Source organism: Solenopsis invicta, chromosome 1, assembly GCF_016802725.1.
Source record: "Solenopsis invicta isolate M01_SB chromosome 1, UNIL_Sinv_3.0, whole genome shotgun sequence".
Classification (NCBI taxonomy): Eukaryota; Metazoa; Arthropoda; class Insecta; order Hymenoptera; family Formicidae; genus Solenopsis; species Solenopsis invicta.
Window position 1 is genome coordinate 12,843,422 of NC_052664.1, and position 12,524 is coordinate 12,855,945.

The 12,524-nt window shown below is 30.2% G+C and overlaps 1 protein-coding gene across 6 annotated transcripts in view; it reads left to right on the forward strand.

Moving 5' to 3' along the window:
• The first annotated feature begins 767 nt into the window (after positions 1–767).
• Positions 768–12,524, forward strand: part of LOC105193383 (TGF-beta receptor type-1) — a 44,590-nt gene continuing 32,833 nt past the window's right edge. For 3 of the 6 annotated variants that reach the window (XM_039450534.1, XM_026134933.2, XM_026134932.2), the window contains exon 1: positions 771–1,930. In XM_039450534.1, coding sequence (XP_039306468.1) covers positions 1,846–1,930 — 85 coding nt within the window. In that variant the 5' untranslated portion in view covers positions 771–1,845. Of the gene's footprint in view, positions 1,931–12,524 lie in introns of all 6 variants that reach the window. The other 3 variants (XM_039450538.1, XM_026134931.2, XM_026134930.2) reach the window with 3 other exon arrangements.

Consider the following 12,524-nt stretch of genomic DNA (forward strand, 5'->3'; position numbering starts at 1 on the left):
TAAATGCGATGATAATTGTAAGGTTTTACATCTGCAAAACATATTAAAAGTATGAATAATATTTAACTCATTTTATTATTAATAAAGTTGAAAAGTAACTTGCTCTATAATTTCGATGTAAAAGCAAATTTTTTTTGCGTTTTGCAATTCTCTACAAAGTGTAATAAAAAAATGCACACAATTGTTTGCATGTGATAATCAGACTGTTTAGTATTTTTTATATAATTTACAAGTAATATCCTTCTTCTTGGCTTCTTAATTTTAGATATTAGATGTATATTTTAATATTTTTTAAATATTTTTCGTATATTTATCGAACTACAAATATGCATTATATAAAATATTAAAATTGCTTTTATTATCTAGATTTCTAATTAATTTAAAATCTTCATTGATCACAGTATACGTTACGGATCTACGAACAATCATGCACAAAGTGCTCCGATTTTAACTTACCGCGTTTCTCGGAGCATCAATTCGGCATGAATATTATTATTCATTTGCAAATAAATATTATATTGTGTCTATTATAAAATAAAATAAAATAAAATAGAAAAAAATAATATAATATAATGCAACAGATGTATCTTTAATTTTAATTATTATTATTATTTTAGCCGAAATTGATTGGACTTTTGTGTCATCTTGGTTTTTAACATATCCGCAAAACGAAATTGCGAAAATGGAGCGGCATATAAACTCAGCTATGTACGAATCTGCGGAAGACAGTGACGTGTGTTTCACGAAACGTTTTAGGAGCAGCGGCAGTAGCGGCGGTAGTAGCAGCGACACGAGTCGCTGTCCTACGATCAGCGCGAAAAGCTCTAGCGAGCGATCCGCGTGACAGTCGTGTTGAGATTGCGCCGAAGTCGCAGAGTGCCGACGACGACGACGACGACGATGACGATGATGCGCGGCGAAGCGTCGCCCTCGCAAGTTTCGAGTCCGTCGACGTGCGGTTGTCAGTGATATTTTCGTATAGGCCACTGGTGAAATCTTTCGGGTACGTGAGCGTGTTCCTCGGCGTGCTCGTCAGAGAGAATTCGCAATAGGCCGGGCCTGTCGGTAGGAAAATGGCGGCGCGCCTTCCGTGGCGGCGACGTCGCACGGTGAGGTGTATCTGAGAAATTGCTGCACGCGTGAAATAATCGTGCTGCTTCTTTGGAAAACCGCCACCACCCGCCTCTCCTCGTCTCGGGCGAAACGATCGCTGTGCGGCTACTGCGTTCGATCAGTGGAGAGAAAGAGAGAGAGAGAGAGAGAGAGAGAGACAGAGAAAGAGAAAGAGAGTAATCGCGGCACTCGGCGTGGCCGGAGCGACGTTTGCTCCGGACAATGTTGTGAGAACGGCGGCGTGCGGGATACACGGCGCACGAACGACAGCGGTCAGTGGCAAACGCGGACGCACGGCAGTGCGTGCGTGCGTGCGTGCAGTGATACGCGAGTTGCGGGTCGCGCACTCGTTCTCGGAAGCGGCGAGTGCTCTCGCGCGAGCGCTCTTATGCGAGTAGTGAGCGCCGCGAATCAGCGGCATCGTCGGCAGCGGCACGGACAGCGGCAGCAACCGCGGTGACAAGTGTCTCCGTCGGCGAGGCGGCACCCGCTCGCCTCATCCGCCCCGCCGCGGTCGCCGGAGGATGATACCGTCGCGACCGGCGGCAGCGGTCGTCGCCGCCCGCGAGTCTCGCGCGCGATCCTGCCGCGACCGGCGTTGATCCGCGGCGGCCAAGGCCGGCCGCCTTCCTCCACGACGGACGATTCGTCGCGGATCCGCGACAGCGGACTGCGCGACCACCACGGCGAACCACCACCACCGGCTGTTGCTCCAGCGGAAGCTCAGGAAAGATGAGAGGCATCCGCGACGGCGGCATGGCGAGCCTCCTCGCCTTGGCGCTCCTCTGCTTGCTCCACGCCTCATGCCCTGTGAACGGTACGGTATACCGCTGTCTGGAATTCCCTTATCTCATAGCGATAATACCTTGCCGTGTCACGTTAATAAGGTTTCGCAACGGGGCATTTTCAACGCGGAAATATTAAGGGTGTTTGGTACAAAAGTTTTGATAATGAAACAATTACAGATTGTTTTACATTGCATTTGAAAGTGAAAAACATTACTTAAAGTTAAATAATTAAAGCTATTTAGAAAATAATTAAAAAACATATTTCCATCTAAAATATAATATTTCCTTATTACTTTACATAAATTTAATGTATACATAAAGTATAGTTTGATGATCCAGACAATAATTGTTTTGATTAATGTAATATTAAATCTTACGAATTTCTAATTTAATATAAACAATGTTTTTTAAAATTAATTTTTAATTTAACTTAATTTAACTAAACAAAAGTATTAATTTACTCAACTTTGTGGAAAAATAATATAAAGTTCAAAATCGGGATGTTAGACTTCATAAAGATGTTTAAAATACATGTTACAGATATTTTTGCAAAATACGTCTTGTATTCCAATTTTGGACCATATTGTCTAGGAATGTATGACGTTGCAATATATGACAAAGAGAAAAGTATTCAAAACACGATGAGAAAATTTGTACGTTTTAAGTTTTTTAAGTCCTCAAGATGATTCATGCCAAGTTTCATTACAATGCTGTTTAATTGTTCTGTAAATAAATTAAGTTCACTGAAATTTGAAATCATATTTTACTATGTATTTACATTTTTAAATATTTAGTATATATTAATGCTTTATTTATTATCTTTGATTCAATTATTTTAAAAAATGATCTGTTTTGCACTCACGTTATATTTTCTTCAAGTTAGATTTAGAACATATTTACATCAAAAATTTTCCATTGGAAGTATTATAAAAAAAAAAAAATGATATATAAAGGAAATAAACTATAAAATAAACTATAAAATTGTATTGTTAAATATAAATATTGACATTATTGAATAGTTTTAATAGTATATAAACATCTATTTTTATATGAAAAGAATAAATACGTTTCTAATCACTTTTGGCAGAGACTGTACGAATGATACATCCTTAAATACTGAAGGTTTCTTGGGTTTATTCTTTTTTTTTTCTAAACGATAAAAAATTTTAATCGCGAATGCTCAAATTTTGCCCTTGAAATCAATTACAAAGAAGAAAACAACAAAAAAATTTATTTATATAACAAAAATTACCTTATTTTTTGTAGTTTTAGATACAACTTTTTTAAAGTAAGAGTAAATGCATTAAAAGAAACTTTTGGACGAATATTAATTAGATTTATTATTTCATTAATACACATAAAAATTTGATTTAAGTCGTAATGCTATTTCCATCAAATTTTAAATAAGTACTATAAAACGCAATTTTATATAAGAATCAAGAACAAATAAGAAACAAAAAATAACTTTTAAATCAATAAGAATTATGTTTAAATTTTACAGACATTCAAACGCAATGTAACACAAAGTTTTAATGAACGTGGTAATGTATGTTAAAAATGTGAAAATAGTGTGATAATATGAGAGTTCACGTCAATTAGAAAACATGTTTATTAAATATGAGATCTTTTGCGTAAAATTAGAATTTGTTAGTAAAATTATGTTGATAAAGCTTGGATAAGACTTGATCTGGTTTAAAATACACATATCGCTTCTTTTAATTATACATATTATACATACGTTAGTTTTATTATACGTCAATTATAAACTAATTAAACTTTAATTGAAATTAAAAAATAATATTTATTTTAATTTAAATAAATATAATTTAAATTTAAAATATCCTGGCTGAAGTAATATTTTTCGCAATAATTTCTTTAGAGTTTTTCTGGTTTAGGGAGGATAATAGAGCTACGTGCAAGCATAAAAAAGTAATTAAATTGATTAGCAATTTAATTTGATGATATTACATTTGAGGTTCTTCTTAAAAGCTATGTTTTAAGACCGGCAAAATTGCTGTGGCCAGTTTGAGGGAATCTTATAAATGTTTATAAATTCATTTTGGAAAAAATTAGTGAGCATTAAAAACTGTTTTCGACCGGTATTGTCGTATTCATTATTTCAATTAAATATAATTTGTTTAACATATGGCATGCAGTTCGAGGGAATTTGTAAATGTACATAAATTTACGTATAAAATTATTATTAGAGATTAAAATCTGCTTTCGCCCGAATAGCCGTTTCTTTTTCAATTTTAATGGTAAAGAATGCTTTTTTTTTCTATCTTTTGTAATTCATATATACTCACATATGCATACAGATTTGACCGGTTTTATAAAAGTTCGTTCAAGCAACTATTATTAAAATTAAAATGAAAAAAAAAAGTCAGTCATTAAAAAATTAACAAATAAATAAATAAAAGATTAGTGAAACGAGCCAATAGATGTCAAATTAATAAAATTATATACGATAAAAATTATACACGACAAAAGTTTCTTGTCTCAAGTAAATATATTTTTCTAAATTATAATTTTTTAACTCAAAGAAATAATTACTTGTTACAATAATTTTTTTCTTGAGCAAGCTAATAATTCACTGGAACAAAAAAATTATACACTTAATTATATTTTCGAATTAATAAATTATAATTCTAGAATATGTATGTACTTGAGACAAGATATTTTTTGCCATGAATGTTTAGTATATTATAAAAATACTACAAAATGTAACTGTAATTTTTATAGCGTATTAAATACAGCCTTGGCCAAAAATATTATGCACGTATATTATTTTGTTTATCTGCAATCTTTTGTCTGTATTATTTCATATTGATACTGATATTATGCACATATTCTTGACATATAGCATATATAATTCATATTTAAATTTCTGTTAAAATTTTTCTTTAAATATTAAAAAAATATAAAGTGCTTAATATTTTTGATTAAAGCTGCTTATAATTATATTACATTGACATCTGATATTTGCTCATTTTGTTGGTCATTTATTTAATTGTTTAAGTTGGAGATTTAATGAATCCCTGAAATTGGGGAGTGATATCTGATAAGAAACGATAAATTATGTTTATTCTAGAATAAAAATAATTCGTGTTTCTTTAATATGCAACCGTCGACCATCGTCTTCGCAAAAAAGAGAGAATTGGATATGTATATATTTGAACAATTTGACTTTATCGAGCAACTATACACTTGCGTACAAAGTTGCGTTTAAAAGTCAGTTATGGAAGATAGGTGCAAAAAAATGACGTAATGTTAGAAGAAAAGACACAATGATTTCGGCGAGCCTCTTTGTTGAACGCACTTCAGTTTGTCCCACGCGGTGTGCTTCGTAGACGATCCTTGTGCTACGGTGTGCGTTCCTCATGCGTGTGTATGTGCGCGCAAAGCCTCTTCCTTTCTCTTTCTATTCTATATTTTCATCCAGCCTTCTGTTACGCTCGTTTTATCGTTTCTCTGTGTACCTCGCGTGTCTCTGTGTGTGTCTCTTCCTCTGTCCCTCCGCTCCAGTCTCCGTTTCGCTTCTCCATTCCGTCCGCTCTCGCTCCTTCTTCCCTTCAACGGTGCGCACATAATGTTGCGTAAGTAACGTGCCGCGCGTTGTGGTGTTCAGAAGGGCCGTTTAATCTCGTTGCTGCACGAGGTCCGAAAAGCATGCGGAAGGGTGAACCGGTGCATTCGGTTCTTACGCACTCCGCGACTCCGTTTTCAAGAGCCGCTCCGCATCGGAGCGCAATTTACCCTTTTAGTCTAGTATACTGGGGGCGTTGGATAGCTTAATGATAGAGCAGTCACGTATCAAGCGAAAGATCCGGCTTTGATTCCTGGTCCTGTCATTCCGTGTATAATACAAGGAATTTTGAGAGTAGAAAAATATTATTTTGTTGTGACTAAAACAAGAACTTAAAAAGCAGATCTTAAGATGATTGGATAATTTATCAAAAACTGTACTTTGTTCTATAGTAGGTGAATACAAATTTACAAAAAAAAAGAAAGAGCTATTAAGTAATTTATTTTATCATTATAAAGACGATTGTTTTGTGATATTGCTTTTGTATGTTTTGTTCCACTTCATTATTACACACTGAAAAAAAAGTCAATGTATTAGTAAGTAAATGTTGCTTGTGATATTTTTGATATTTATTAGGTATAAAAAGATTTAATTGTAATGATGAAATGCACATCTTCTGTGAAATATCTCATTTTTTTATTAATTGCTTTATTTGCTAGGAATAAAATTTTATAACGCCGTATTTAAAAAGAGATTTTCTTTAATAAAATAAATATCTTACAAATAAATTTTCAAATATCTTCTTTTTTAATGCATTAAATTTTAATTGTGTAATGTTTCTTTGCACAAAATTTATTTACTTATTATTATGATGTTATATGCATTTTTAACTTTAATTGTAAAACCAAAGACTAAAATTACCGCTTTATTACTTAGTTTTTAATTAACAAAATTAAAAATCAGTATTAGTATTAGTAATAGATAGTAGAACGGATTATAAAAAAATCAAGGAAAAATAGAATTGATTATTTTAGTGAGAAACATATATTTTTTGAAATATTATCTTTTATATACAGAATTTAAATTTTCTTTACGGACTAATCAATGCCATATGATATAATTGGAATAAAATTTTGCATCTTTTAGGTATCTTATTTTCTTAGGAACTTTGTAATCTAATTATGCAATTCAGAATCTCTTTTTCTCTCTATATATATAATATAAATATATAGTATGAAGATTATCCTCGTGTCGCTACATTCGTTCATCCTTATTTACTTCATTAAACGGCCTCATGTTTCACTCCGACACGAGATATTAAACATGTAAGCAGTCGGATCTGTTATTTATTGTCCAGATAACTCTTACTCTTCGTTGTGAGCTTTGTTATAACTTTGAGATTTTTAGATCACTGAATTTTTAGCACTGCGAGTTCATAAACCTTCTGATAATACACTTATAAACTAGTATCTCTCTTTCAAGACTAAAATAGTTTCAATGAACTAAAGTTGTGTTTTTAATATAAAAAAATTAATACCTCTACTTTGTAATTATTTTATACATTTGATAATTATTTGTGATTATTTTACATATTTAGTATAATTAAATAATAAATATGAAATCATTGAAACAAAATGACTAAGATATAGTTACAGAGATTCTACGTTCATGGTATACTTATATTATTATACTTTTAATATCTCTGTACATTTTATATTTTTTTTAAGTATACCGATTGCAAAAATACATAAAATAAAATAGCAACGTACGTATTTTTACAATAAATTATTATAAAAAAATAAAGTAATTAAGGTAGTCTTAAAGATATTTTCGTATACTTATATTATTTTTATTTAAAAAATACCTTTAAATAAATTTTACTTCTGATAATTTCTATTTTGTATTATTGCAATTGCCAAAAGTACTTAAAATAAAGTAATAACATATTCATGTACATTAATTAAAGTCAAAACATATTTTTAATACATTATTATACAGATAAAATAATTAAGATATGATGTTAGTGAGAGTTTACATGTTATATTATTTCTCTTCTTTCAAAATTATCGCAAAATAAATAATTTTAGACACGATAATTTGTTTTTAAAGTATCACAATTTTTTTTAAATATCCAAAAAGTACATAAAATACGAAGTAATAACGTATTTTTAACTCGATATCGAAGTTTTGCCAATGCCGTGTGCTCTTATCATCAAGATATTACTTAAGTTTATGACAGAGTTCAAGGAAAGGTTAATATTTAGAAATTCTAAGATTTATGATAATTTTTTTGTAAAGTATTGTAATGTCTGAAAAAATATATAAAATAAAGTAGCAACATATATTTATAATTTAATAGATCGTAACTCTTTGTCATGTGTTTTTAACATCAAGGTATTTAACCGCAATATGTTTCAGCTTATGACAAGTACAAGGAAAGGTTAATGTATAATTATTTTAAGGTTTAATTATTTACAACAAATATGAAATATTTTAAATAAATAAATATATGTTGCAAATGAGAATAATTTTTCAACAAGCAATATATTTGAGACGGTAACTTAGCGATTACATGAACTTGTTTACATCACATGATTATATCGCTACCATCTGCATTCTTATCTCATATCCATATTTAGTTAAGATACATTCCATGATTTGCACGCCTTACCTTTTCTCATTGCTGTTGAGTTCTGTTGAGATGTATATTTGCGGGAAAACATTATTCAATTTTGATTTGTATTCGTTACCTAACTCATGCAGTATTAGTAGACATAAGTACTTATAGGTTATTGTTTGTTTGACACATGAGAAACTGTGTTATTCAAATAATAGAGTAAACGATCATTGAGTCAACAATTATTGAATAATCGTAAAACAAATTGTTAGTCATTATATCGTTAAATGCTAATAAGTTTAACTATTAACATTTAACATTTAACTACTGTGAAAAATTATTTTAAATGTGTTTTATATGTTTATTTAAAAAAAAAAGTAATTAATTTACTGTAAAGTATTTTTGTTGTCAAAATTCAACAAATCAATTATTATTTTTCACATATTTTTTAGAGATTTGTTAATAGTTTGAACTTTAAAAGATAAAGCAAATTAAAGATAAGAGATTTGTGAAGTTTTATTATTGCATAAACTGTTTGCAAAATTTAAAATGCGTTTTTTTGTAACATTTTTGCAAAAGTGTTGCTACTACTATTTAGATTTAATTCGATTAATTCCAAATTTTTATGAGATATTCGTAACATCGTCCTCTCGCGTCCAAACTGCAATCAAATAAAAATTTTAATTTCTTCGGTAAAAAAAGTCAAAAAAGAGAGAAAAAATTCAAGTTTTCAAAACTTTATTATTTTTGCAAAAATTAATTTTTTAAGTTGTTAGTAATTTGCAAGAACTATATTCATATTATTAAAATTTTATTAAAATATACGTTTTTTCCAATTTCATAGATAAGCATAACCTCTTAAATGAAAAACTCTTATTATATTAACAGTTATTGTAACATCAATTAAAATACATAATACTACAAGAACATTTCTAAATGCAGAGCGAAAGGAGGAACAATAATTTATTAAGTCAATATAATATTCGTAGAGGAGAAGAGGGTATTATGGCTACAATATGGCTACCCCTATTATTTCTGTTATTAGGTGACGTATTCTAACAATTGCTTATGGAGTTATTTGTTCAGTAGTCCGCCGTCTTTTAATGATGCTAATATGTCAATACATAATAACTAACAATTGTTACAAGGCATTTTTACTTCTGAGCACTTCTAAACATTTTTAAGGGACGCTTTTAACCTTTAATTACATACACTTCCTCATTATTCTTAAACTTGAGTGTATTATCACACGAAGGTACATACACTCTAGTGTTTTTTGTTATTTAACTTTTTGTTCGGCCGTATACATTTCGAGTTATATAAAGTTAAAACAATAACATGGATTTTTGTTAATATGGTTTTTTAAGCAAAACTTTTATATCGAAATATTTCTTCGATAAATCGATTGTCATTCTAAAGAGCGGTGTTTAGAAACATTAAAGACATCATTTTATGTTTGTTGTTTAATGTTAAACAGGGATAAAATATTTTTAATGAAATTTCTAATGGTATGTCTAAAGATTCTGAACGTAGGAAAATTCTAAACAATGAAAAATTAAAAATATATAATTTTGTAACAAGATGTTTCTTTTAAACCAAACTAAACTAATTTTTTTAAATTATTTTTATGGATAGCCATATTACAATTACTTTTTTTTCCACCGATTATGCAGTGCATTAAATTTTTATAAATCACGTTATTTTTATAAATCCTAAATAATAAATATTTCATTACTTCGAGTCCAGATTCTGTCAAACAACACTCTGATGAATGTAATCGTTCAATTTTCAATAGAAAATATTAATTATAAACAAAGTTATTCAATAAAATAAAAATGGGTACCGTATTACTTTTTTCTTCTCTATATATGGGATACATGGATTCGAACTTGTAATCTGTTCCTTACGAATCCGTCGCTCTCACAAGGAACCATCACCCATTCCAAATTCCAATTTGTATTTATGTTTATCAGCATGTTAATTAATGTAATTATGATAAAGATGACTAATTTAAGTTGAAACGGCCCATATTATGTTTAAACATTATTTAGGAAATTAAATATATATTCTTTCCACGGGTTTTAATTGCTCGTTTATTGACCTGTTTTTCTTTATTATTCTACTGATATAAATAATTAGCAAATTGTGTCAACAGCATAAAAAGCCATTTGATATTTGTTCTGCTATAGCATATTGCTGTAGCATGAAAGACCTCGTTTGGAAATACTCGATTTGGAAATAATGATATCGTGGCATAACGAAAGAGCTTGTCTCTTTATCTCTCACACACAAATATACACACACACACACACACACACACACACACACACACATACATACATACATACACACAGACACATACACTTTTTATCTTCCTGAACCATCCCTCGCGTACTTTATTCATTCTCTAGTATCTTTGTTATATCCTTTCTTTTACGACGTTCGACTCCGCTCTGTTGGATTCAATGTTTGGTAATTGTCGTGCATGTAAATCGGGCTCTTGAAATCTCATTGAAAAAGCAGTACACGCTCTGATGTTCCTGCAACCGATAGTCTAAGCGCCTTGCACGGCTATTTCTTCATGCCGTTGATGCATTGTTATTCTGCAGATTCTTATGGGCCATTAAAGTTTGCAGGTTGTTTGATAAAACGATCATAAGATCCAAGGAAAAGACGCGTTGTAACGACGTTAACGAGATTTCATACATACTTATGTGTATCTATACACATGACATAACGCAAGGCTCATTTAAATGCAAATATTGACTAATGCCTATCGGAGAAAAGACATCTTGTGTTGGTAAAAAAGAAGAGGCACACATAAATAATATTTATAAATTGTTTTTACTCATTTACTCGTTTAATCGTTGAAATTTTTATCCATTTGAATACAGTTAGAATAAATAACGTATATATTGCTAGAAGTTAAATGTATTAACTTGTCTACTCAGCAAGTTTTTTTGCTTTTCGTGTAGGTCACAGTACAATTTTCACTTTTATAAGCACATGATGATTTTAATATGATTAAATAATGTATACTATCATGACTGGTGTATTGAATTGCGTGCTTTATGCTTTACGTTATCCAGCTGTTTCTGGTATACACAATTTTATATTAAATGGCATTTATTTTTTACAAGTTTTTAAAAAATGTCGATTATGAGTGATCATTAGAGCAACATGAAGAAGTTAGATGTCAGTCACAGATAATCGTCATAATAAGCAATGGGTTAAAGCTACGGGCGACTCATTGTCAATCTCGTAAATAATGGGTTACAATTGTTGTGCGTGTGATGTACATAATTTAGTAGTTTTATTGAACAGCAGAGTAAATAACAGAGTTTTTTTTGTCAGAATCTATACAATAAATATAAATAAATTAGTGGTATTATACAATCGTATACGTTTGCGATTCGATAGTGCTATATTCAATAGAATTACTGAATCGTGCACATCGACGACTGTGATCCATCATTTAGACCTTAAAAAAGGTACTGTTACTTGAAAACTAACGGTTTCTTACTTTTTCATTATTTTCTTGTAATACTATAATAAGTCAACAGATTTAAAAATTACATTATTTTATAAGACTTTAGATTAAACTTTTTTAAAACATTAATGTCATTTTTTTCAAAATTACGTTGTTATTAAGAATGCATTTTAATAATTACTACTAGTTAAAAATGTATATTAATTTACATGTAATGTAAATTATTTAATACCGACAGCTGTCGGAACACAGCCCAAGATATAAAACACTATCAGAATATTTGCAATCACGCCATCTATTGAATAGATATGAGGATAATAGAAATCTAAAGTAACGACTAAGAATTTGTTAACGATAAAATGAAGTATAATATAAAAATAAAATGTTTACTTAATAAATTTATTTATATATGTGTGTATGTATAGAGAGTGAATGTGATACATTTCTTTACAAATTTTATAGTAACGCGTGTTTATAGGTTTTATCATAAGATTTAGGACATGGGCAATGATTATTTATAGCAGCATATCAAATATGATATATCGACGCAAAACGTCTGATAAACACCATTATGTTGCACAACGTCGCCATATTCTCAACAGTCATATCTGTCTCAAGTTTTCTGTTGTAATCTGCGATCGAGCGCAATACGTAGATAATATTTAACACGCACATCATTTTACTCTCCAATAAAACGTCGAAGTCATAACATTTTCTCCCACTATATGGAGGGAGGTTAAATGACGCGATTTTGATCGATATCAGGTAGCGAAAAAAATATCTATCTATCTCTATCTCTCTTAATATGAAACATCATAATAAAACTACGCATTTTAAGAAAGTTGTCAGCAACAAATTATTTTTAATATAATTTACGCCTCTGTGGATATTTGTAAATAATATGCTCAAAATTTTGATTTTAAATTTGTTAAGAAAGAAACCGTCAGCAATGTACCGTTTCATAAAGATATTATTTTTTATTTAATTATA